The sequence below is a fragment of the Sturnira hondurensis genome, unplaced genomic scaffold (genome assembly GCF_014824575.4).
Source record: "Sturnira hondurensis isolate 20B ecotype Veracruz unplaced genomic scaffold, ASM1482457v3 Scaffold0001120, whole genome shotgun sequence".
Taxonomy (NCBI): Eukaryota; Metazoa; Chordata; class Mammalia; order Chiroptera; family Phyllostomidae; genus Sturnira; species Sturnira hondurensis.
This window is the reverse complement of record NW_028073751.1, coordinates 5,879,974-5,901,308: the sequence shown is the minus strand read 5'-3', so window position 1 is coordinate 5,901,308 and position 21,335 is coordinate 5,879,974. Positions and strand designations below refer to the sequence as shown.

General features: G+C 43.5%; 1 protein-coding gene across 1 annotated transcript in view; it reads right to left on the bottom strand.

Annotated features, from left to right (window-relative positions):
* Nucleotides 1-20,957, bottom strand: part of LOC118997337 (suppressor of cytokine signaling 2-like) — a 95,223-nt gene extending 74,266 nt beyond the window's left edge. The window contains exons 1-2 of the mRNA XM_037060918.1: nucleotides 20,706-20,957; nucleotides 19,524-20,646 (exon numbers count right to left, since the gene is read on the bottom strand). Of these exons, the coding sequence (XP_036916813.1) occupies nucleotides 20,014-20,646; nucleotides 20,706-20,957 (885 nt within the window). The 3' untranslated portion in view covers nucleotides 19,524-20,013. The remainder of the gene's footprint in view (nucleotides 1-19,523; nucleotides 20,647-20,705) is intronic.
* Between the last annotated feature and the right edge of the window lie 378 nt (nucleotides 20,958-21,335).

Sequence of the window (21,335 nt, the reverse complement as noted above, 5' to 3'; positions counted from 1 at the left end):
AGAACAAAATTGTTTAATTGCTATAGCTTTAAATTTTAATTTCTGCATGAAGTAGTCCAGTCATTAGAACTCTTATTTTTTAGGATTTTCAGAAGTTAGCCTTTTAAATTTCATTTTTATCTTATTTCTTTTATTTTTCCATATGGATTTTCAAACCAGCTGGTCAAGTTCTGAAGAAGAAAGTGAAGGAGAGAACGAGAGAGTGGAGCGAAGTGAGGGAGCTGGGAAGGGTGAGAGGGCGGCTGAGGGGTTGAGGGCAAACATTACTGTGATAAGATCACTTTTAATTGGTCAACTGAGGGTGAATTAATATCTCCACAATATTAAATACCCAAGCTGTATTTAATGGCAATAATAGTAAATAGTAAATCCTATTTACTCAGGTTTTCTTTTCAGAAGTAGACTTTTTAAGGTTTTCTTTGTATATCTTATACATGTATATATACAATATATATCATATATGTTTTGGTAAGCTTATTTCAGATATTTTATATTTTTATCACTTTTATAAATAGGATGTACTGTTCTGAAATTATAGCACTATAAAGTTATTTTTTTATGGCAAGCCACAATGACCAGTAACAGTTTTTATTGGACACTGAAGTCTAGCAGATGGATTTTTTGGTGTCAGGACAAAAACAGTCAAATGGCTTTTCTCCTTTGACCTATGACTATGGTTAATGATATAATGCATCCACTACTGTTAAACCATCCTTGCATTCCCAGAGTCTGTCCTCCTCTATCAGCCCAGCCTGCTTCTGTCTGCAGTGCTCTGGTTGTAAGCCATCCCACATTTCAAAACAAGCAAGAGCCATGTCTGTTTTATTCACGGCTTCCCATCCAGCACATAATACTTGGTCCTGTTTCTGAAGCAGAGAAAATTATCGATAAAAATTTGTGAAAATAAGGGTGGTTCCATGAATCATTTGATTTGGTTCTCTCTTAACTCTCCCGGTCTGTTCTAGAAAGAGAATCCATAACCAAGAGGAGCAGAAATGTCCGTGAGTCCATCATGCAAGGATGGATCACATCCTTTGAAAAATTCTTTGTGTGTTCACATGACCTTCCTGATGACTCATAACCCTTTTGGGTCCTTTCTCTCCTGTTTTGACTAGACATGCTTTTCTCCTTGAGCACTTTCCAGCCATCAGCAAAGACATCTCTGACATGAGCAAGACCAATTTTCAGAACAAGCTGTTCTGAGGTCTTGCTAGGTTGGCTGTCCAGACCCACCTGGAGCAGAGGGGACAGCTGGAGCCCAACCTGGCAGATGCCTGTGTGGTCCAGGGGTCACAGTGTAATGGGATCACTAAATTACCTGGCCAGGGAATCTCAGAAGCCCCACCGCTGTAATTCCTGTAGGTGCCTTTCTCTTACCCTCATGGTTAGGTTCTAGCAACAGCAATTGGAATCTGTCCATAAACATCTCTGACGAACGCAATGGCCCAGCTGTGCAGCCCAGTTCCCTAACTCAAGTCACATGTGAAAACCAGGAGGGTAGAAGAAAGATATCACCAAAGGTCACTCTGTGGCAAAACAGCTGTGAGGACTGAGGCTATGAGTGAATAGTGACTAATTATGACCAATCATCTCATCCACAATTATTCACATACTCCTTCCGTTTCTTTTAAAAAAATGTCCATTATATTTATCCATTAGGATAAGAGGAATATTTATCCCCACCTTACTCCTATAATACTGTAATATTATGATTTATTTACACGTATATATTTGGTCATTCAGATGACTGAAATCTATTCCTCAGATACATTTGGTCTTCATCTACAGCTGCCTCCCTCAATGTCTTGTGTGCTCCTGTGTTTGTTTTCCCAGCCTTCAGTCTAAGGTCACAAACGAACTCAAAATCTTCCAGTGCTTCTGCACCTCTCCTTTCCCCCTTTCAAGGTGTCCCAAGTTTCTATCTCATTCGCCTCTTTTGATGTTCCTTGTGGCCAGTTACCTCTGTTCTCTGATTTCAGTCAATACTCATGAGGTCTTGTACCGAGACATGTAATACTTAAATTACATAGACTGCCCAGTTGAAAATTCTACTTCCAGTTAAATCTAGTCCGTTTGTTATTTCTGATTTAATAAATAGGTACATATTTAAGGAAATCTTATGAACACACTAGCTTATTGACTTTCACACCAACTCTCTTACAGCTAGTAAAAGGGCAATGAATACTGTCTACTAAATGAATAGGCTGGGGGTCCAATGCAATGTTAACTTCTTTCCTAAGCAGAGGACAATGTAAATTCTAGGGCAGGTACCTTTGTGCTGTAGAGTCCTCCAAAGTGTTGCTGTGTGACGTCTGTCTTGGGACTCCGACTGTCTGTAACTACAGTGAAACGCATCACTGAGCTAGATGGGGGTGATTACAGCCACACATGATGGTTGCAGGGAACATTATGATAAACTGGCGAATTCAGAGCCAGAGTCATTCAGCCTTTAAAATTACACTTTTGAACACGAATTATCTATGTACTTTGGGTCACATTAGCTGAAAGATTCCTAAGGTTTTGCTGCGCCTTGTGGGGCAGACTTGGCATGGGACTGCTGAGCTGCCTCCCCATCCTCTTCGACTGCAGCAGGAACCACAACCAGCAGATGATCCCTATTGATTCACTCCTCCTTCAAAGACGAGGCCTTGCCGTGCGGTGCCAACTTTCACTTTTTCCACATTACATAATGTTCTTTGTTCCCCAGCATTTCCATGTGGCCATCTCATAAGTGGAACCAGGAGTGTGGTTTGCTTAATGCTTCATGTTGGTATTGATGGGCTATGGAATAGCAGATCCCTTATTGCCTAGCAACCAAGCAAAGTTCCTCAGGCTACTGACCTCAGTATGGGTACCACTTGCACAAAAAAAGCTCCGTCATTGAATGGATTATTGTTGTGCTGTTTCTGATGCTCCCCGATGACATTGAGGGCCTTTAGCCCACCCTGATGATGCTTCGGATTGAATGTAATTATTGTGCTGCTTTTCCCCCTCAGAGTCTGAGTTCAATCATAAAACAACTACCATAAACTAATGCAAATGTTCTTATTTCCTAACTGTTGTCACTGGATCTGAGACCAGACAGCTTGGTCTAAAGTCCCTGATGGAGAATGAGAGACCATTTGTTCATCATACTAAATAGAGGCATTAAAATTTACTTGGTACAGTGTTTGGGGTTTTTTTTCCTTTGCTATCAATTTTCTTTTATAATTTTCATTAAAGTTAAGTTTGCACACAAGAACAATCAACTTGAGCACTTTGTGCAGAGCATTTAACATATATTATACTTGCAGTCATCACAACACCACTTCGAGGGAGATACTGATTTCCAGCCAACATGGAGGCATACATAGACACACTGTGCCTCCTCACACAACCAAAATAAGGGCAACAATTGACAAACAAAATAACAACCAGAGCTGACAGAAAATCGAACTGTATTGAAGTCTGACAACCAAAGAATTAAAACAGACACATTCATCCAGCCCAGTAGGAGGGGTGGAATCAGTTGGCCAGGAGGAGAGGGGTTGCAGCAAAAAAAGCAGTGGCTTGCAGACCCCAGGCACTCAAGGCAGCAGCTGATGACCCCGGGCACGTAAGATGGCAGCAGGCAGACCCTGGGCATGGAGACGGCGGCTGGCAGACCCTGGGTGCGGGGTGGCAGCAGGCAGACCAAGCAAGGAGGCAATGGTGAAGCAGGGCATGGTGCACAAGGCATCTGGCTGACCAGGCGGCAGTCCCATATTTGCATGTAGATAAACAAGGTGAAAATGGGGAGTGAGACAGACCTCGCAACCCAGGGTCCCAGCATGGGGAAATAAAGCCTCAAATCACCAATTGAAAACACCCATGGGGTTGAGGTGCTGGGAGAGACTCCCAGCCTCACAGGAGAGTTCATTGGAGAGACCTATAGGGTCCTAGAGTATACACAAGCCCATCCACCTGGGAATCAGCACCAGAAGGGCCCAGTTTGTTTGAGGGAAGCAGGGGAAGTGACTGAAAGCCAGCAGAGAGCAGAGGTGTCAAGAGGGATCATCATTGTTTCTTCTCAACCCCTCTCCACAAATGGTGTCATAATATAGTGACATGGTTGCCCCACCCTGATGAACACTTAAGGCTCCGCCCCTTACTACTTAATACCTGCATCAAGACAAAAAACATAGCCCAAACAAAAGAAAAGATCAAATCTCCAGAAATAATACAACTTAGTGACAAAGAGATAGCCAACCTATCAGATGCACAGTTCAAAGCACTGGTAATCAGGGTGCTCACAGAATTGGTTGATTTTGGTTACAAATTACATGAAAAAAATGAAGGCCAGGCTAAGTGAAATGAAGGAAAATGTAAAGGGAACCATAGTGATGGGAAGGAAACCAGGACTCAAACCAATGGAGTGGACCAGAAGGAAGAAAGAAACAACCAAACAGAAAAGAAGGAAGAAACAAGAATTCAAAAACATGAGGAGATGCTTAGGAATCTCCAGGACATCTTTAAATGTTCCAACATCTGAATCATAGGGGTACCAGAAAGGGCAGAGGAAGAGCAACAAGTGGAAAACTTATTTGAACAAATAATAAAGGAGAACTTCCCCAATCTGGCAAAGGAAATAGACTTCCAGGAAGTCCAGGAAGCTCAGAGAGTCCCAAAGAAGTTGGACCCAAGGAGAAACACACCAAGGCACATCATAATTACATTAGCCAAGATGAAAATGAAGGAGAGAATTCTAGAAGCAGCAAGAGATAAGGAGATAGTTACCTACAAAGGAGTTCCCATCAGACTGTCAGCTGATTTCTCAACAGAGACCTTACAGGCAAGAAGGGGCTAGAAAGAAGTATTCCAAGTCATGAAATCCAAAGATCTACATCCAAGATTACTCTATCCATTAAAGGTTTCATTTAGAATGGAAGGACAGATAAAGTGCTTCTCAGATAAGGCCAAGTTGAAGGAGTTCATCATCACCAAGCCCTTATTATATGGAATGTTAAAGGGACTAATCTAAGAAAAAGAAGATAAAAAACGTGTGTAGTAAAATGACAGCAAACTCACAATTACTAACAACCACACCTAAAATAAAAACAAACTAAAGAAACAACTAGAACAGGAACAGAACCACAGAAATGGAGATCACATGGAGGATTATCAACAGGGGAGTGGAAGGGGGAGAGAGGGGGAGAAGGTACAGAGAATAAGTAGCATAAATGGTATGTAGAAAATAGACGGGGGAAGGGCAAGAAATGTAGAAGCTAAGAACTTATGACACATGGACATAAACTAAAGGAGGGGAATGTGGGTGGGAGAGGGTGTGCAAGATGGAGGGGAATGAAGGGGGGGAAATGGGACAACTATAATAGCATAATCAATAAAATATATTCCAACAAACAAACACCACTGTGAGGAAGATATTTGTATTAGCCCTTTTTTCAGATGGGAGAGCTGAAATTTTGTGAGATTTTGCTGTTGAGACAAAATCACAAATGCAGTTAGTAAATAAGAACAGAGCTGTGGCTCAAAGGCAGGTTTACTTGATTCTAAAGCATATTGGGCCTGGCCAGGTAGCTCAGTTGGTTAGTATGTCAACCTGATATGACAAAGTTGCGGGTCTGATCCTGGGTCAGGGCACATTCAAAAATGAACCAATGAGTGCATAAATAAGGGGAACAAATTGGTGTTTAACTCTCTCTCTCTCTCCCCCTTCCCTCTCTCTTTCTCTCTCAAAAAAATCAATAAATAAAACATTTAAAAATAAGTAAACATTAGCGTGTCAGAAAGTAAAGAGCCAATGACAAAAATCATACTTCTAAAAACTCAAAACTCAAATCCTGTTTCCCAAATCAAAATAATTAGCATTACCAGTATACAGAATTCTCAACTAGCAATGACAGTTTCCAATGACAAGCTTGGGAACATACCAGGCCCCTGAGGAAACTAGAAGCAGATGAGGGCATACTGTTCAAGAGTAAGTCAGAACTAACTAATGGAAATTCAAATTCATTTAATAATAGTTATCAGTTATCAGAACCAGCCTCCTCTGATACAGTTGCTTTGTTATCCACAAAGCAACTGTGAATTAGCTGGAATTTTACTAGAAGGAAGATGAGACTCAGCAACTCTTCCTAAGTTACGCTGTTAATAAGCAGTAAATGGCTATTTAAGCCCAGGGTTGTCAAACTCCAAGGATGAGAAAAAAATTGCTGGCAAAACTCATGGTGTTGTTCAAAGAGGGAACATTCTCACCACTTGAGTTACCTGTGTAGCTACAGGATGTTGTTGCTAATTACCATAACAATTGTAATAACAGTAATACCCATGGGGGTTATCATTTGCCCAGCACTCTACTGCCTGGATACCTGACCCACAGCTGAGCACTTTGTATATATCATCTCACTGGAATGACACAGCCACCCGGGACTGCAGGGTCCCATTCCCTTTTGAAGGAAACAAAATTGTCCAGGCCAGAGGGTAGCAAGCATGGAGTCAGGGTCAGCATCCAGATCAGTCAAGCCCAAACCCAGCTTTTAACCTTGACCCTCACAAGGGGGTCTGCTAGGTCTCTCTGAGAAAGTATGAGAATGTTTTTGGATCTTTCTACTATTTAAAAGCCACTTGTCTCTCAGGAATACTTTTGCTTGTTGAATCCATGTCAGCACTGAACACAAGATTAGAAGAAAGAGCCAGAGAAGCAGCCCACACTTGTGTGCATTGACCAAAGAGGGGCAAGTTCACGCTGGGCAGTCCCATAACTTTCCCTGAAGCACAGATGAGTGAGACTGAGCCAGCGAGCACGAAGCAGATACACACTGTCTGTCTGCCCGACCCATCCACAAACCACAAGTTGGCAGGCCCTTCCCCACCCAGCTTATTACTGTCAAATACTATATCCAAGCTGCACAGCAACACCAAGTGAACATACTTGCCGCTCTTGCAAACCATTACAGTTGAAAGTGGAATGAAAATTGTCTGGGAACAATGGCTCTGTAACCCCAAAATCATCTGTGCTTGACTCACAGAAGGAGGCTCGCAGGTTCCAGAGCTACATGACCAAGATGTGTGTTCCAATCTTTCTGTCTCCGCTGACTGGAGGTGAGAGAGTTGAGCAATAAAAGGTGACATTATTTCCCAGGGGCCACAAAATGCCCTGTGTTACTTTGTTGGCTTGGGCTAGGATGGCCAGATAACCAAGCTTATTAAAATTGTTTGATACAAAACCAATAATGGTTCCTGAATGAGACCTAAGGAACTCCCTTATTAGTTAAGTGTACAAAGTCCACTGTGTGACTGTGGTAACATCTGTTTTGTTGCTCAATGATATTTTATGCTTCTTTAAGGGCAGTGGTTTCAAACGCACTCCTCGGTGCCTAAGAGCTCCAGAGAGATGCTAACAGGGTCTCTTTGGGGTCAGGAGTGCAGGAATGGGGCTCCAGGAGGGCCCCTGCTACACCCAAAGTAGCAAGCACCTCCTTTTCTAAAACCCATTTTATGAAATGGGGTTCTGTTGGGGCACCTATTGTTTCACTACCTTTCCTCAGGCATCAGAGCCCTGATTTTCTTCCAGAATCTACCACCCTCTGCCTGCGCGCGTGGATCCCTCTGCCAGATGCAGAAGTGGGTGCAGACTCAGATTTGGCCAACCATTTCATCTCAGAGGGATCCAACCCATTTCATCTCAAAGGCGAGCCAGTGAGCACTGGGCTTGCTGAGGTTCCAACCTAGGCCCGTCCCATTCCAGCTGCCTGGTACAGTTGGAGCCTCAGTTTCCCTATCTGCAAACTAGGGGTGATGCTGCTTATGCTTAAGTGGTTCTTGGCAAGTAGTACACATTTTACAAAATATGAGCTATTATTTATGAATCTGTGAGGACAAGTCATTGCACAGTTTTTTTAGATTCTTCTTAATTTACCATTTAACAATTACCCAAAATGCTCTTTATAAAGACCTCTCTCAAAGAAAAGTCACATTATCTCCACATCTTTCTCATTCCCGTTTTGCACTCTGTGTGCATCAGGGACCTAGAGAAAGTTTGCTGAGCATTCAGTGCTCACAATACCTTACTGCCTGGTATGAAGGTTCTGCATCTTCTCACTCACCTCCACTCTCAGAATGACACGTTTCACTTGTTCCGTCCTCTTGAGGGTATAACCACAGTTAAAAGCAACGCCCACTTCCCTGGCTGCAATACCTGTTTCCAGTATTATCTCGGACCCAATTCAGTGTATTACAGTTTTGCCTTCTGCCCACTTTCCAAGGCCCTTCCCTCATCCTTAGTATGTCCTTGGCTTAGAGAGCAGAAGCAAATAGAAGCCCTTTGAAGACAAGGGATCCTCCTGTCTTGTAAAAGGGAACTCTCTGGGGACATGGTACTAGATATCCTGAGGGAGGAAGAGGGTACAGACAGAGGAATGACCTTGAACATGAGGTAAGAGAAGGGAGACATATTGAGTCTGGGAAGGGGAAAAGTCAAATGGCTATGAAGGACCAGCCTTCAGTGCCACCCACAGAGGTGGCAGGACTTGGAGAGGAGGGCTGCCTGGTACAGTTGAGGAGGTCAGCCCTGAGCAAGGGTTCCCAACCTGGGCAAAGCTCCCATGTCATGGGTGGGACACAAAAGCAGAGAGACCACAAGACTTTCATAGAACTCAAGGCCCAGACAATGGTGAGGTCAAGAGAAATAAGGATGAATTGGTGACTGGGCATAGCTTCAGCCTCCCATGTTCCCCGAGGAGGGTAGGGTCTCAGTAGTGACTGAGGTTAGCTCTCCTGCCACGCTGACTAGTCAGGAGGACACTGAGAGTCAGACTCAAGTCGGAATAAAGCACAGTGAATGGACAAGGCCCGCACACAGCTTGCACACTGAGGTGGGCCCTGAGATCCAGGCTCACTCATCAGCACCCAACAGCTCACTGTGAGGCGCCAGCGCGCGTGCACATTCCTACAAAGGGCCGTGTCGGACAAGGCACAGACCTGGAACGTGGACACCCAGTGCCTCTCTCAGGTCACACGCCCACATCGGAGGCCCCAGGATTTACTCTCAATGTGGCTAAAAAAATCTACTTTCTAACCCCAGGAAAGTCATCCAACATCATCCATCTGGAATTTTCTGAAGCCAAATCTACTAATCAGTGTCAAAACCAGAATGAGAGGATACTTTTTGAAGAAACACCCTCCCATCCTCTCACGACATAGGAGAGCTTTGGCTAGCTTTGTTTTCTTTGTGAAGGAAAAAACGAATCAGGGCCAGTCATGATGCTTAGTCTCAAATACCCTAATTTCCCTATGCCTTTATGGTTCCCAAGTTGTCCCATCAAACTGACATACAACCCTATTAAGATGCCACAATCAGTACTTTTTTGTCTAATCAGCAGACAAGTCAGGGCACTCCCAGCCCCAGAGGGTTTGGTTTGGGTTTACTCTGAGCAGAGAAAGAAGAGAGGCTCGGGAAGAACACACGGCTGGCAGTGGGAATCACGAGGCTTATTCATCAGGCATATCTCGGGCTGGCGACCCTTCAGGTTGCTGACACTGCAGGCAGGCGGGCGGGCAGGCCCTGTGAAGTGCTGGTGAAGGACAGATATGACCAGACTGAAGGAGAGTACATTAGCCCCCAGTGGAGGAACTGACACCTGTTAACCTCAGGGGCCCCTCACAGGGGCCGGGGGAAGGTGGCCCCAGGATGACTCAACTCAGCAGATACTGCCCAAGGACAGTTATGGAATGCAAATATTTATAAATCCCGTGGTTGTTTAATGTTCTGTAGAGCACTAAACACACACGTGGTATCCTCAAAACAAGATACAGGAATCCTGCTTCTGAACTTCTCTGACCTAAAAAGATAACGAAAAAGAAATGGACAGACAGGATCTCCCCCCGCCCAATTTTGTGCTTATGGGTCTCTGTTGAACACGCATCGTTTCCTGGTGCTAGGTGTCTCCCTACCAGAGGCAGGGGCTCTGTCTGAGGGGTTCTCTGTGACCCAGCGACTGTCTCCATGGCTCTCCTTAGGAGGCAAAAGAATTAGAAATCTCCACACATTCTCTCCATGACTCTCTAAGGATGTGCTTCTGTGCCTCTGCATCTCCGGAAGAGTCCCCAGCCCTCTGACTGATGATGTGACCTGCGTGACAAAGGGCACCTGGTGGGTTAGAGTAGAGGCCAGGTGGCCATGCTCTGTGGGGAAGGCAGCTGTCTCCTTGAGATCCCTGGCTTTCCTCCGAGTGCTACCATGGTTTTTCTAAAGAAAATACAGAACAGGACAAGTCTGAATAACTAAGGGCTTACCAAAGGGGCAAATAAGATCCTCCTATGTGGCTAAAAACTAAGAGCCAGGTGGCACTCTGGCATTACTGGGGAATTTCTTTTCTGGTCAAAGTGAAGTGGGGGATGAATTGAAAGATTACCTGGAGTCTTGAGTAGGAAGCCTGAATGCACACCAGGGCCTTACCTGTTACGTAGGTGAGTGGGGAGGAGACAAAACGAAAGTGGCAGGAAAGAGCTGGCCAGAGCACCTGGCCACACAAACAGAAAAGATGACAAACTTGTGGCTAGAGAAGTGGCGGCACCTTCCAAAAGTTACAAATAAGAAAATATTAAATGCTGAAACCCAAAGAAATCTGTTCAGGAGCGCAGTGACAAGGCTCAGAATGGATGACTGTCATCTGCTGTAACTGCAACAACTGCTATGGCAACTATGCCTCCACATCCTGCCCACCCCACCTCCTGTAAGTGTCCGACAGCCATCCTCTCTTTCTAGCCTCATCTCGAACTTGGTGAGCCTGCTGATGCACTGTGTCAGATCCAGTGCCCATTATGAACCACACACAACCATAAAATGTGAGAGGCTGGGGTAATTGCAAATCAGGGTACACGTAAAGCTATGTGACTGAGTCACACTGCTTTAAAAAAAAGGCAGGATTGGCAACCAAGCAGTTAGCTGGCATGATGGGATGGAAGTACAAGGTTTGACTAAAGCAGTAGCCCTGGCGTATCACCTGGGAAATTGTTAGACATGCAAATTATCAACTCCCACTACCCTAGCCCTCAATAAATCAGAATCTTGTGGGGTGGAGCCCAGGATTCTGTGTGTTTCCAAGCCCCAAGTGTGATTCTGATGCAGCCGAGAGTTTGAAAGCCAATGGACAGAGTTGAAGCCGATTATTTAAGGAGGGAACATAGCACAACTTCACACCTCAGAATGTGTGGCCTTCTAAGTTTCCCATAAGCACTTGCTCCCCAGTGCTTCATTCTTTAAGTAGATTAATTCTCCCCTTTTGAAAGGGTCTCAAAAGACTGGGTAGGACCAGAGTTGATCTTGTTTGCATGTTCATTTATTTCTCTTTTTTGGATGGCTCTTTACAAAAGCCAAATCACACAGCTTGATTACCAGACTCATCTCTAAACGTCTTTTGTCAGATTTTCAAACTCAAAATCAACCTGAGAGGGCAAAGATTCCTCCTGTGCTGAGGGCGTTCCAAAGAATGTGCTTCAGGGGCTTATCTCAAACATGTTTATCTGAGTTGGAGCTTCTTGTTCCTTGGCCTTTTCTTGGTATTTTTTAAATACAGCACCTTCCTGGAACAGCCTGAGTACGTGGCTCTTCCAGGTAGGATGGGGCCCACTACTAAATAGCAAAGGATGACCTGGTATTTTCCAGGAGACACCAAACGGTGGGTCAGAGGCCAACTATGCTGAGGAATGGGTGTGTGAAGTACGCAGGCTGCTCAGCACGCACAGTCAGGATTCCGAGGGCAGCTTTGACAGGTCTGGGCCCTGAAACAGCTGCCAGGTTCTGACAGAGATATAGCAACGGGAGCAAAATACCACTGACAGTTTACGGGGCCGTTTGGAGAGCAAGACGTCAAACAGGTTAACCCAGCAAAACTCCACTCCACTTATTATGGCTCTCAACACCCAGTTTTCCTATTTGGGAACATCACCGTGTTCCCCAGGGAAATGTAGCCCACGCCAGATGAACATATCAGACATACTGAGACTCTACGGACACAAAGCACCCTCATGCCACAAGGATCAGGCAGTATGCTGGCTTTAAATGTAACTCAGAAAAAGGTGTTTTCACAAAGCCCCCATTAAGGCAGTCATAATTCCCATACTGTTAAACTTCCTCGTGTGGCTGCCCCTCCCGTTTTTCTGATGGCCACATCAGGAGGGGCAGGGGAGAGGTTTCTGATACTGACCAGAGGCCTTAACTAATTGCATTGATGGTCCAAAATGGACACATTTGCCAAAATTTCAAGTACTGAAAACCTTATTTGCCCCTGTTCCTATTTCTTATTGGGGGAGTATTAGGAGTAAATATTTTTAATCAATTTCTTAGGGAAGTAGACTTTATTTTTTAAAGAAAAAAGAAGGAACCAAAAAGTGATTGTTTAACACCTAGATGAACCTCAGTCAGGACTAGTAGAGAACAAATTCAAATGTGATTCTCCTCTTTGATTGAGTAGACACTGTATTGGTCAGAAATGCATTCAGCTCAGTTAACAGCAAACTAACTGACAGTCATTTAAACACAGGATAAAGCTACACCAGTGGAGGAGAGCTGTTTGGAACTCATGGATGGAGGACTAGCCTGAAACTTGATTCACTTTTTCTGTGACTTTGAGCCAGTTCTCCTGCAGAAGAAAACATCCACCACCCTGTGAATCACTCCACAAAGCCAGTGGGCTCCCAACACTGACTCTGGCCCAGTGCAAATGATCAGTGCCATTCTCCATCCTCCTCACAGACCTCTTCACAAGCCCTCATTTCCCTGCACACTCTACTCTCTGGAAAGCACGTTGATAACCAGACTCCCAGTGCTTCCCCAGAGCATTGCCACCCTGTAAAACCAAAACGGAGAGGAGAAAAGACAAGCCTCGGTGTATCAAGTTTCTCTGAGACCCATCATCCAATTCTCTGTATGGAAGAATTTTTAGAAAAAATTCAGTGTTTATTTTCATGATTACACTAAAGACCTCTGGAAATACCATAGATAACCACAACACTAATAACTATTTAATTTATTACATTTGCACATGCAAATGGAAAGAAACCAGTCTTGGCATAAAGACAACTATAAAAAATGTAAATTATAAATCAAGTAGAATTTGGAAATTAAGTAGAAAAGATTCAAAATCTACCTAATGTTTTCCTATTCCCACATAGCACTGGGCTATCAATTTTTTTTTACCTTTTATTTCTACTAATCTGAAATCCCTCTTCACTCTTCAGTTAATGAAAAAAGAATCTTTTTCTTTTTTCATTCAATTAAAAAAAATCAGTTAGAGGGCCGGGCACTGGGAATGCAAATACAGCCCTGCCCCTGGTCAAATCATGGCTTAATCCCACGGTTTATGCAAAGTTCAGGTGTAAAAATAATTTTAATGGACTGGTAAATAGATGAAATTTTTTTATTTTTAAATTTTAAATCACTTTTTTATTTTTCACTTATAGATGACATGTAGTATTGTTAGTTACAGGTATACAGCCCAGTGAGTAGCCATTATATAACTATGTGATCTTCCTACTAAATGTGGTACCCAACTGATACCACTCATAGTTATTAGAGTATTATTGACTATATTCCCAATGCTGTATTTTACATCCTCATGACTATTCTGGAACAACCAATTTGTACTTGTTAATTCCTTCACCCATTTCACCCACCCATTCATTCCCCCTCTCATCTGGCAACCATAAAATGTTCTCTGTACTACATGAGTCTGTTTCCATTCTCCTTTGTCTTTTCAGATACAATTGTTGATAGATAGGTGTTTATTACCATTTTATTGCTCATATTTTATCCTTTTGTATAATATTATTGCATTTTTTCATTACCATTTAGTCCTCTTCTACACCCCTCCCCCCTGCAATCACCTCGCTGTTGTCCATGTCCATGAGTCATTTTTCCTTTTTGCTCAATCCCTCCACCCTCTAACATTCCCCAACCTCACTACCTGTCATCTGTTCTCCATCTATGAGTCTGTCTCTGTTTCTGGTTTATTTCTTCTTCTTAAAGAAGACCTTTTAACATTTTGTGCAATACTGGTTTGGTAGTGATGAACTTCCTTTAGTTTTTTTCTTGTCTGGGGAGCACTTTATATGTCCTTCTATTCTAAATATATGCTTTGCTGGGTAAAGTAATATTAGTTGTAGGCACTTGCTTTTCATCCCTTCGAATATTTCTTGTCATTCCCCTTCTAGCCTGCAATGTTTCTGTTAAGAAATCAACTGACAGCCTTATTGGAGCTCCTTTATAGATAACTAACTGCTTATCTCTTGCTGATTTTACGATTCTCTTTGTCTTTAACTTTTGCATTTTAATTATGATGTATCTTGGTGAGGGCCTCTTTGGGTCCACCTTGTATAGGACTCTCTGTGCTGCCTGGATTTGTATGTCTATTTCCTATACCAAGTTGGAGAAGTTTTCTGTCATTTTTTCAAATAAGTTTTCAATTCCTTGCTCTCTCTTCTCTTTCTGGCACTACCATGATGCTAACGTTGGTGTGCTTGACATTGTCCCAGGGGCTCCTTACACTATCCTCACTTATTGGATTTTTTCTTTTTGCTTTTCTGGTTGGGTATTTTTGGATTCCTTATATTACAAAACTCTGATTTGATTCTTAGCTTCATCTACTCTGTTGGTTCCCTGTAAATTCTTCATTGTGGTTATTGTATTCATTATTTCTGATTGGTCCTTTTTTATGGTTTCCATGTTCTTTTTTTATGCTGTTGGAGTTCTCCCTAAGCTTATTGAGCATCCTTATAACCAGTGTTTTGAATTCTGCATTTACTTGATTGCTTGTCTCCACTTTGTTTAGTTCTATTTCTGGACTTTTGTTCTGCTCGTTCATTTAGGACATGGTTCTTTGTCTCCTCATTGTGGCAGCCTCCCTGTGTTGTTCTCCTGTATTAGGTAGAGCTTGATAGAGTGGGCTTATGTAGGTGGTATTCTGTGAGGTCCAGCAGCATAGCCTCCCTGATCACTCAAGCTGGGCACTGCAGGTATACCCTGCCCCTGTGTGGACTGTGTACACCCACATGTTATGGTTGAGCCTTGGTTGCTTTAGCATATCAATAGGTGGAATTTACCCCCAGGCTGATGGACTACAAGGAGAGCCTGCAACCACCTTTGAGGATCAGCTGAGCAGTGGCCCACCCTACAGAGCAGGATTTACTTCAGCTAGGCTCTGATGCCCACTGAGTCCACCCCTTTGCTGTGTCACTTGTAGAGGTGGGTAGGTGGTATTTTGACATGGTCTGGAACTGTCCACCAGTGTACTGACTCTGGGCCCTCCCAGGAGGTGCAGGCCAAGGTCACCTACCACCTGTGTTCTGCCCAGGGGCCTCCCAGCAAGAGCTAAAAGCAATCTGCATATTGCTGCTACTTTTGCTGAACTTGGAGGTGCCCAGGCAAGGCAAGCTACAAACGAAAGCTAGCTGCTGCTGGTGCTGGACCTGAGGCCACTTAGTGAGAAGTATGGGGAAGCTGAGGCCACATGCTGCTTGTTTGAAAGACTTTAGGAAAGTCTGAAGCATGAGCCAAAAGAGGCCATTGGTATGGAAAAGCCATTGGAAATGAGGGCAGAAGCAATGGAAAAAACTCCTCACCTGTCCTTCCTACTTACACATTCTTGTTATCTGGAGAGGGAAACAGACAGAAAACAAACTGTAATGCCAGCAAAAGTAAACGGTGTGGTATGAGAGCTCATGTAGAAGACTAAGTTCAAACTTTGGTGTCATGTCTTATTAGCTGGATAAAATGGAGCAATTTCTTAACCTCCTCAGTTAATTGTAATAATACCTATTTCATTAGGCCATTGCAAGTATTAAATGAAGGAACTGATGTAATATATTTAACACAGTGCCTGTGGGCACACAATAAATGGTAGACATGATGGTGATAAACAAAAGGATCATAAAGATGTATATAAAATGCTATGGGAAACCCTATCGGTGTACAGGTAATTCTACTTAAGAAGTGGTTCAATAAAAAAGAGGCCTTGGAGCTAAACCTTGAAGGGTAGAAGGAAGCCAAGATAGAAACTGAGAAGTTGATATTTCAGAGGAAAAAAAACATCATAAACTAAAAATACAAGGTAGATTTAAGACTTAAGAGTTTATAGAAGAAATAAATGAGAAACTAGCTTGAATCAGGAGCTCAGCTGTGGGTAACAGAGAAGACTTTGAACAAAATCTTGGAGATATTCCTGAGTGTAGGTTTCAGAATGATGACATAAAATGTGTTAAAGCCATTCATGTCTACAATGTATGCAATTAACAGATCGCACTTCATGAGACAGGGCTATTACTAAAGGCTCAATCTCTTCTTTTATGAGTCCTATAAGTGTTTTTACAATCATGTTTATGAGCTACTTTGGTTGTTGAAAATTCCTCTTGCCATTTTTTAAAAAATCAAAGTGTGCACTTTTAGGATCAAGCTAGAATTTCAAAGATAGACCATGATTTCTCTCTTTACTCAGAGGCTATATTGTTCATCTGGGCCAAGGAAGGAAAGTCCTTCCAGGCTTTTCCAGAAAATGTTTTTGGTGATTAAGTTCAAAAAGAGCATTCTCCCAAAAGCTTGCCTTTTTGCATCAATGTCTATCTCTGTCTCCCCCTGACTCCCAACTCTGGCCCTTCCTACTGTCTTTGTCAGTTCAAGTTCTTTCATCATTGACACTCTCACAAGTGTCAAAATACCAGCAATTTGGTCTTTTACTTATGTTTGTTTTTAAGCTTCACATAGCCTATAAATCACCCAATACTTTCTATGCCATTGCTACTGAGCCGACACTTGTGAAACAGTTTGCAATTTTATTTTCCTCTCCCATTATTCGCCAACCCTTCCATCCACATTTTTCTTACACACGAACTCAGTACTAAAAATACACATCAGTTGAAGGTTCTGCCAAAATACTTTGTAAAAGAGTAATCCAGCTTGTCCAAGACCAAAAGAAGTGCGGGGGTCCTAAAATAAATCCCTTTGGAATGATGGAGTCCGTGTGTCTGGGACCTGACTTCATTAAGACACTATAAGTACATAACTGCAGGACATAAAATCATGGGGTCAATCTGGCACACACTTGTGCACTTCATGTCATACTGTGTAGGACTTCACATCTTTCCCCACGTGCCCCAAGTCCAGCCAGGGTTCTCATGCATGGCATCAGTACACTGTAGCCCATTTTCTTTTTAAAATTTCTTCATAGCTCTAATCTTTATGTAAAAGCATCCTGTTATTTTTTTGCTTATTAATTGTCTATGTTTTCCCTCTGGATTGTATCTCTGTGAAGGAAGGGATTTTACTGCATCCCTACCACTAAATCAGTGCCATGCACAAGATAAGTGCTCAAGTTTGTTGAATTGATTTTTGAAGCCGAAGTCCAACAAAGCCAAACTAATGCCTACCTTCTTTTTTTTTCTTTGCTTGTCTTTCTCCTGAGTAAAATAATACTGACAGTTATAGTTTATGAGTGCTTGCTACAAGGCTTGTACTGCGCAAGCACACGAATACAGATACTGCATCATCCTGTGTAATCCTCACAGCTACCCTATGTGCTCTATAGTGTATTGCCTTTGCGAATGAAGCTACTGGAGCTCAGAGAGGTTAACTAACTCATCCAAGGCCATAGAGCTGGGAAGCAGAAGGCTGCAGGCTTGAACCTAGGACTGCCTTACCACAGCTTCTCAGTTTATCACACTGCTGCTATTCCTTACCATCAAGTAGTACAGGTCTTAAAAGTATCAGGTCTTAATAACCATTTGTGATTGATTCGAGATTGATGCTAAAGAAGGGACTCGTCAGTTTTAGTGGTGTGCTGCTCTTTTTTTCTCAGAAATTGGTTATAGGGATGGTTGGTTACAGGGATCCCTATAATGCTGGTTATAGGGACAATTACTCATCCTCCTGCTTCTTATCCCTTCTGGCTACTTCAGTGTTCCATAGCCTTTTGGAAGAGCAAAATAAAACCTGTCCCTTTTCCAAAACTCATCCATCTTTTGCAGTTCCATTTCTAAGCAAACCTGTAGGGACACAAGCCTCACAGTAAAGTCCCAGCTCCAGATGTGTCCAGAAGCTCTCCCTGCTTCTGAAGGATTTTACATGCCACCTGAAGTGTCTGATAAGCTACATCAAGAGTGGCAAATTCCCCATCCACACACGGCAGACTGCTCCTTTACTTATTTGCTTTAAAAAAAGTTGGAGGGTCCCTTTAGTTCATATACACATTTTATATGTGTCTCATCCCATTAGATCACCATTGTGTTAGTCTTGCCTTTATTGGATGGTGTAAATTTTGGGAGACTTGAAAAAATCACTGAGTTTCCCCACACTGATATTTTACTCCTCTGCAACACAAATGCCAAACAATCATTCTAGACCCAGTAAAATGTAACTTCCATATGGTATTTCCTGATTTTCAAAACAGCATTTATCTCCTTAAAAGTTTACACAAACTCTACAACTTCAAACTCTACCACACAAAATAATTATCTTTGTACCTATTGTTTATACATTGTAGACTTTCATTAAATGCCCTGTGATCAACAATCACATATTAACCTTTATCTGGCTGACCATGTGGCATTTAGTAGATCCTCAGTAAGTGCGGAATGAATTCTGTATACATACAGGTTGTTCACCCTCTTTTGAAACACTATATATATGTACATACATACAAAATATTTTATCCTCATTCAAGAACATTTTCTCATTGCTTTTTTAGAGATGGAAGAAAGGGGAAGAGAAAGAAAGACGAACATCAATGTGAGAGAGAAACATTGATTGGTTGCCTCTCATAGGCCACCTGACCAGGGATCAAACCCACAACCTAGGTATATGTCCTGACTGGGAATCAAACCCAATCTTTCAGTAGACAGGACGACGCTCCAGCCAACTGAGGCACACTGGCCAGGGCATCTTGAAACACTTTAAATGACAGCTCACTATATCAAGATCAGCCCCTTTCATTGTTCTGAAGATACCATTATTATAAGGTCAAATATCTTCCTTTTTTCATTTTTTTGAAGTCTGGTTTTTTTTTTTACTTAATATATTCTAATCAAATAGTACCAGCAGTAAATAAACACTTTGAAAAACAGGCAAGTTTTCCCCTAGATATCTGGAAGAAAATTAAGTCAAAGTTCTTAGAATTGAGACAACTGCTGATGTTCAGTTAGACATTCAAGGACAACTTGGAAATTTTTAAGCCATTTCCAAAAAAATCTATGGCAACAGGTTGGGACACAGCTACTTCAAAGGGTAAAATGTCTATATTTACATGGTGTTATTTAACAGGAACTGGGTTGAACCAGTATAGCATGCCATTCTTATCTTTAGTCTTAAAGGAAAAGACAATCTTTTTCATTTGCACCAGTTTGAAATATTTCTGAACTAAGTTGCCCTTAAAATGAATTAATATAGCACTCATTCACACGAGAGAGTTCATACGTGTAGTAAAAAGATAAATACGGGATTTCATGGTCACTTTTTTGATTGATTTGGTTAATTGCATAAAATGAAGATAAATACTCACAAGCACATCTGATCATCAAAACTCCTGGGGACATGAGAATACAAAATGTAACGCGGCCAAACAGGCTCGGAGCACCAGGCACACACCGCTGAAGTAAAGCCCGCATCAGTTTTCTTCCCCTTCTTCATGACTCCTCCATGGAGTCCTTTACTCCTGGGGCTTGGACCTTCAACCAAAAACAAAATTAAAAAAAAACAAAGAACCTTCAAAAGGCCAGGCATTCCGATGAAAATGTCACTTCAGCCCTTCAGCCTTCCTTGAGACCTTTAATTTTTAACTTCAGAGGATCAGCTGTTCATAGTTTTAAGAAGAAAAGCCTTAGGTGAAATACCTTGGGCACCTTATCTAGCCACCTCCGTCATGCATTTGCGTTAGACTGGCTCAGGTGTTCTTGGAATGCCGCATTGTTACCCGGGGCAGGTTGTGGCTCTCTCACCCAGCTGCCTTTGGAGATAGTCTACGTGAGGCATGGTTAGGAAAAAGGAAACTCTTATATGTGGAATTTATATTCTTCCAAGTAACCCTTTAGTCTCGTCGGTAAAGGCAGTTCCCAGATGGCGCGGGTGCGTTTGTTAATGGCAAGTCTGCAGAGGTGCTGCAGAGACGGTGCGGACGTGTACAGCGGTTTGGTCAGGTACAGGTGAAGGCCGCCGCTCTGGTGGGCCGCTCGGTTCGCCCACTTCTCCCTGCACATACGAACGTAGAAGTCGATCAGGTGAACCACACTGTCAAACTGCTGAAGCTGGGCCTTGACACACAAGATAGAGTCCAACCTGAATTTCCCATTTTGAAACTCGATCCGCAGATTAGTTGGTCCAGCTAATGTTTTCACAGATATTGTCAGTAGGAAGTCCGAATGCGAACTATCTCTAATCAAGAAAGTTCCTTCGGGTGCCTCTTTTAATTTCTCCTTGGCTTCACTAACAGTCATACGTCCCCAGTACCAACCTGTCTGGCCAAGCTCCTCCCAGGCCTTCGCCAGACATGCAGCCTGCAGGGACAGCTCCTCCGCGGACATCGCGCTGCCCCACGGGCTCCGCGTCCACTCCGCGGCATTCTCGGGGGGCTCCAGGCTCCGTAGAGTCACAGGCAAACGGTCACCGCGGCAAACAGGGGTTGCCGCCTAGTTGGCGGTAAGAGAGCGGCACGCGTCCGTCCTGGAAGTCGGTGGGACCCCCAGGCGCCTCCCAGCGGAGTATCCAAAATGGTGGTGGAGAGGCCGGGGGTCCGGAGCTCCAGGCTCTCTTCCCCAGGTCTCGGTGGACGCGTGGCGAAGTCCCCCGCAGACGCCGTCACCCACAGTTCGCCCGGTTTCACACCTGAGTGCTCCTTGGGTCTCCTGGGGTCGGAGCCACCTGCCTGGCTCAGGAGTCCACAGCCGACTGCGCGGAGGTGCGCGAGTTTCTGAGTTGCCGAATTGCCGAGTTGCCGCATCCCGGGCCGGAGGCGGTCCCCGTCCCACTCCCGCCCCTGCGCCGGGCAGGGGTCTGGGGCGCCGCCCGGCGCTCTGTGGCCACTCCCTCTTACTCCTTTCCTTGTTGAGCTGAGCTCAGTGTCCCTGGCGCTCCACCTTTGAGCTTTGTTTGACCTCCTGCAAGCACTCAGAGGAAGTGGGCTTCTCTTTAAGCATTTTAAGACAGCTAACAAGACCCTCCTCTTGACAAAACACCTTCCTATTTCTGCTGAGGGCTTTCAAGGGACAGCTTCCGTACTCCAGCCATCCTGGTTCTTCTTCCCAGGACAATCTCTGTTGACCAGGGTCCCTCTGGGAGGGGGCACTGCGCCCTGCCTCAGACGTGGCGGCGGGGCTCA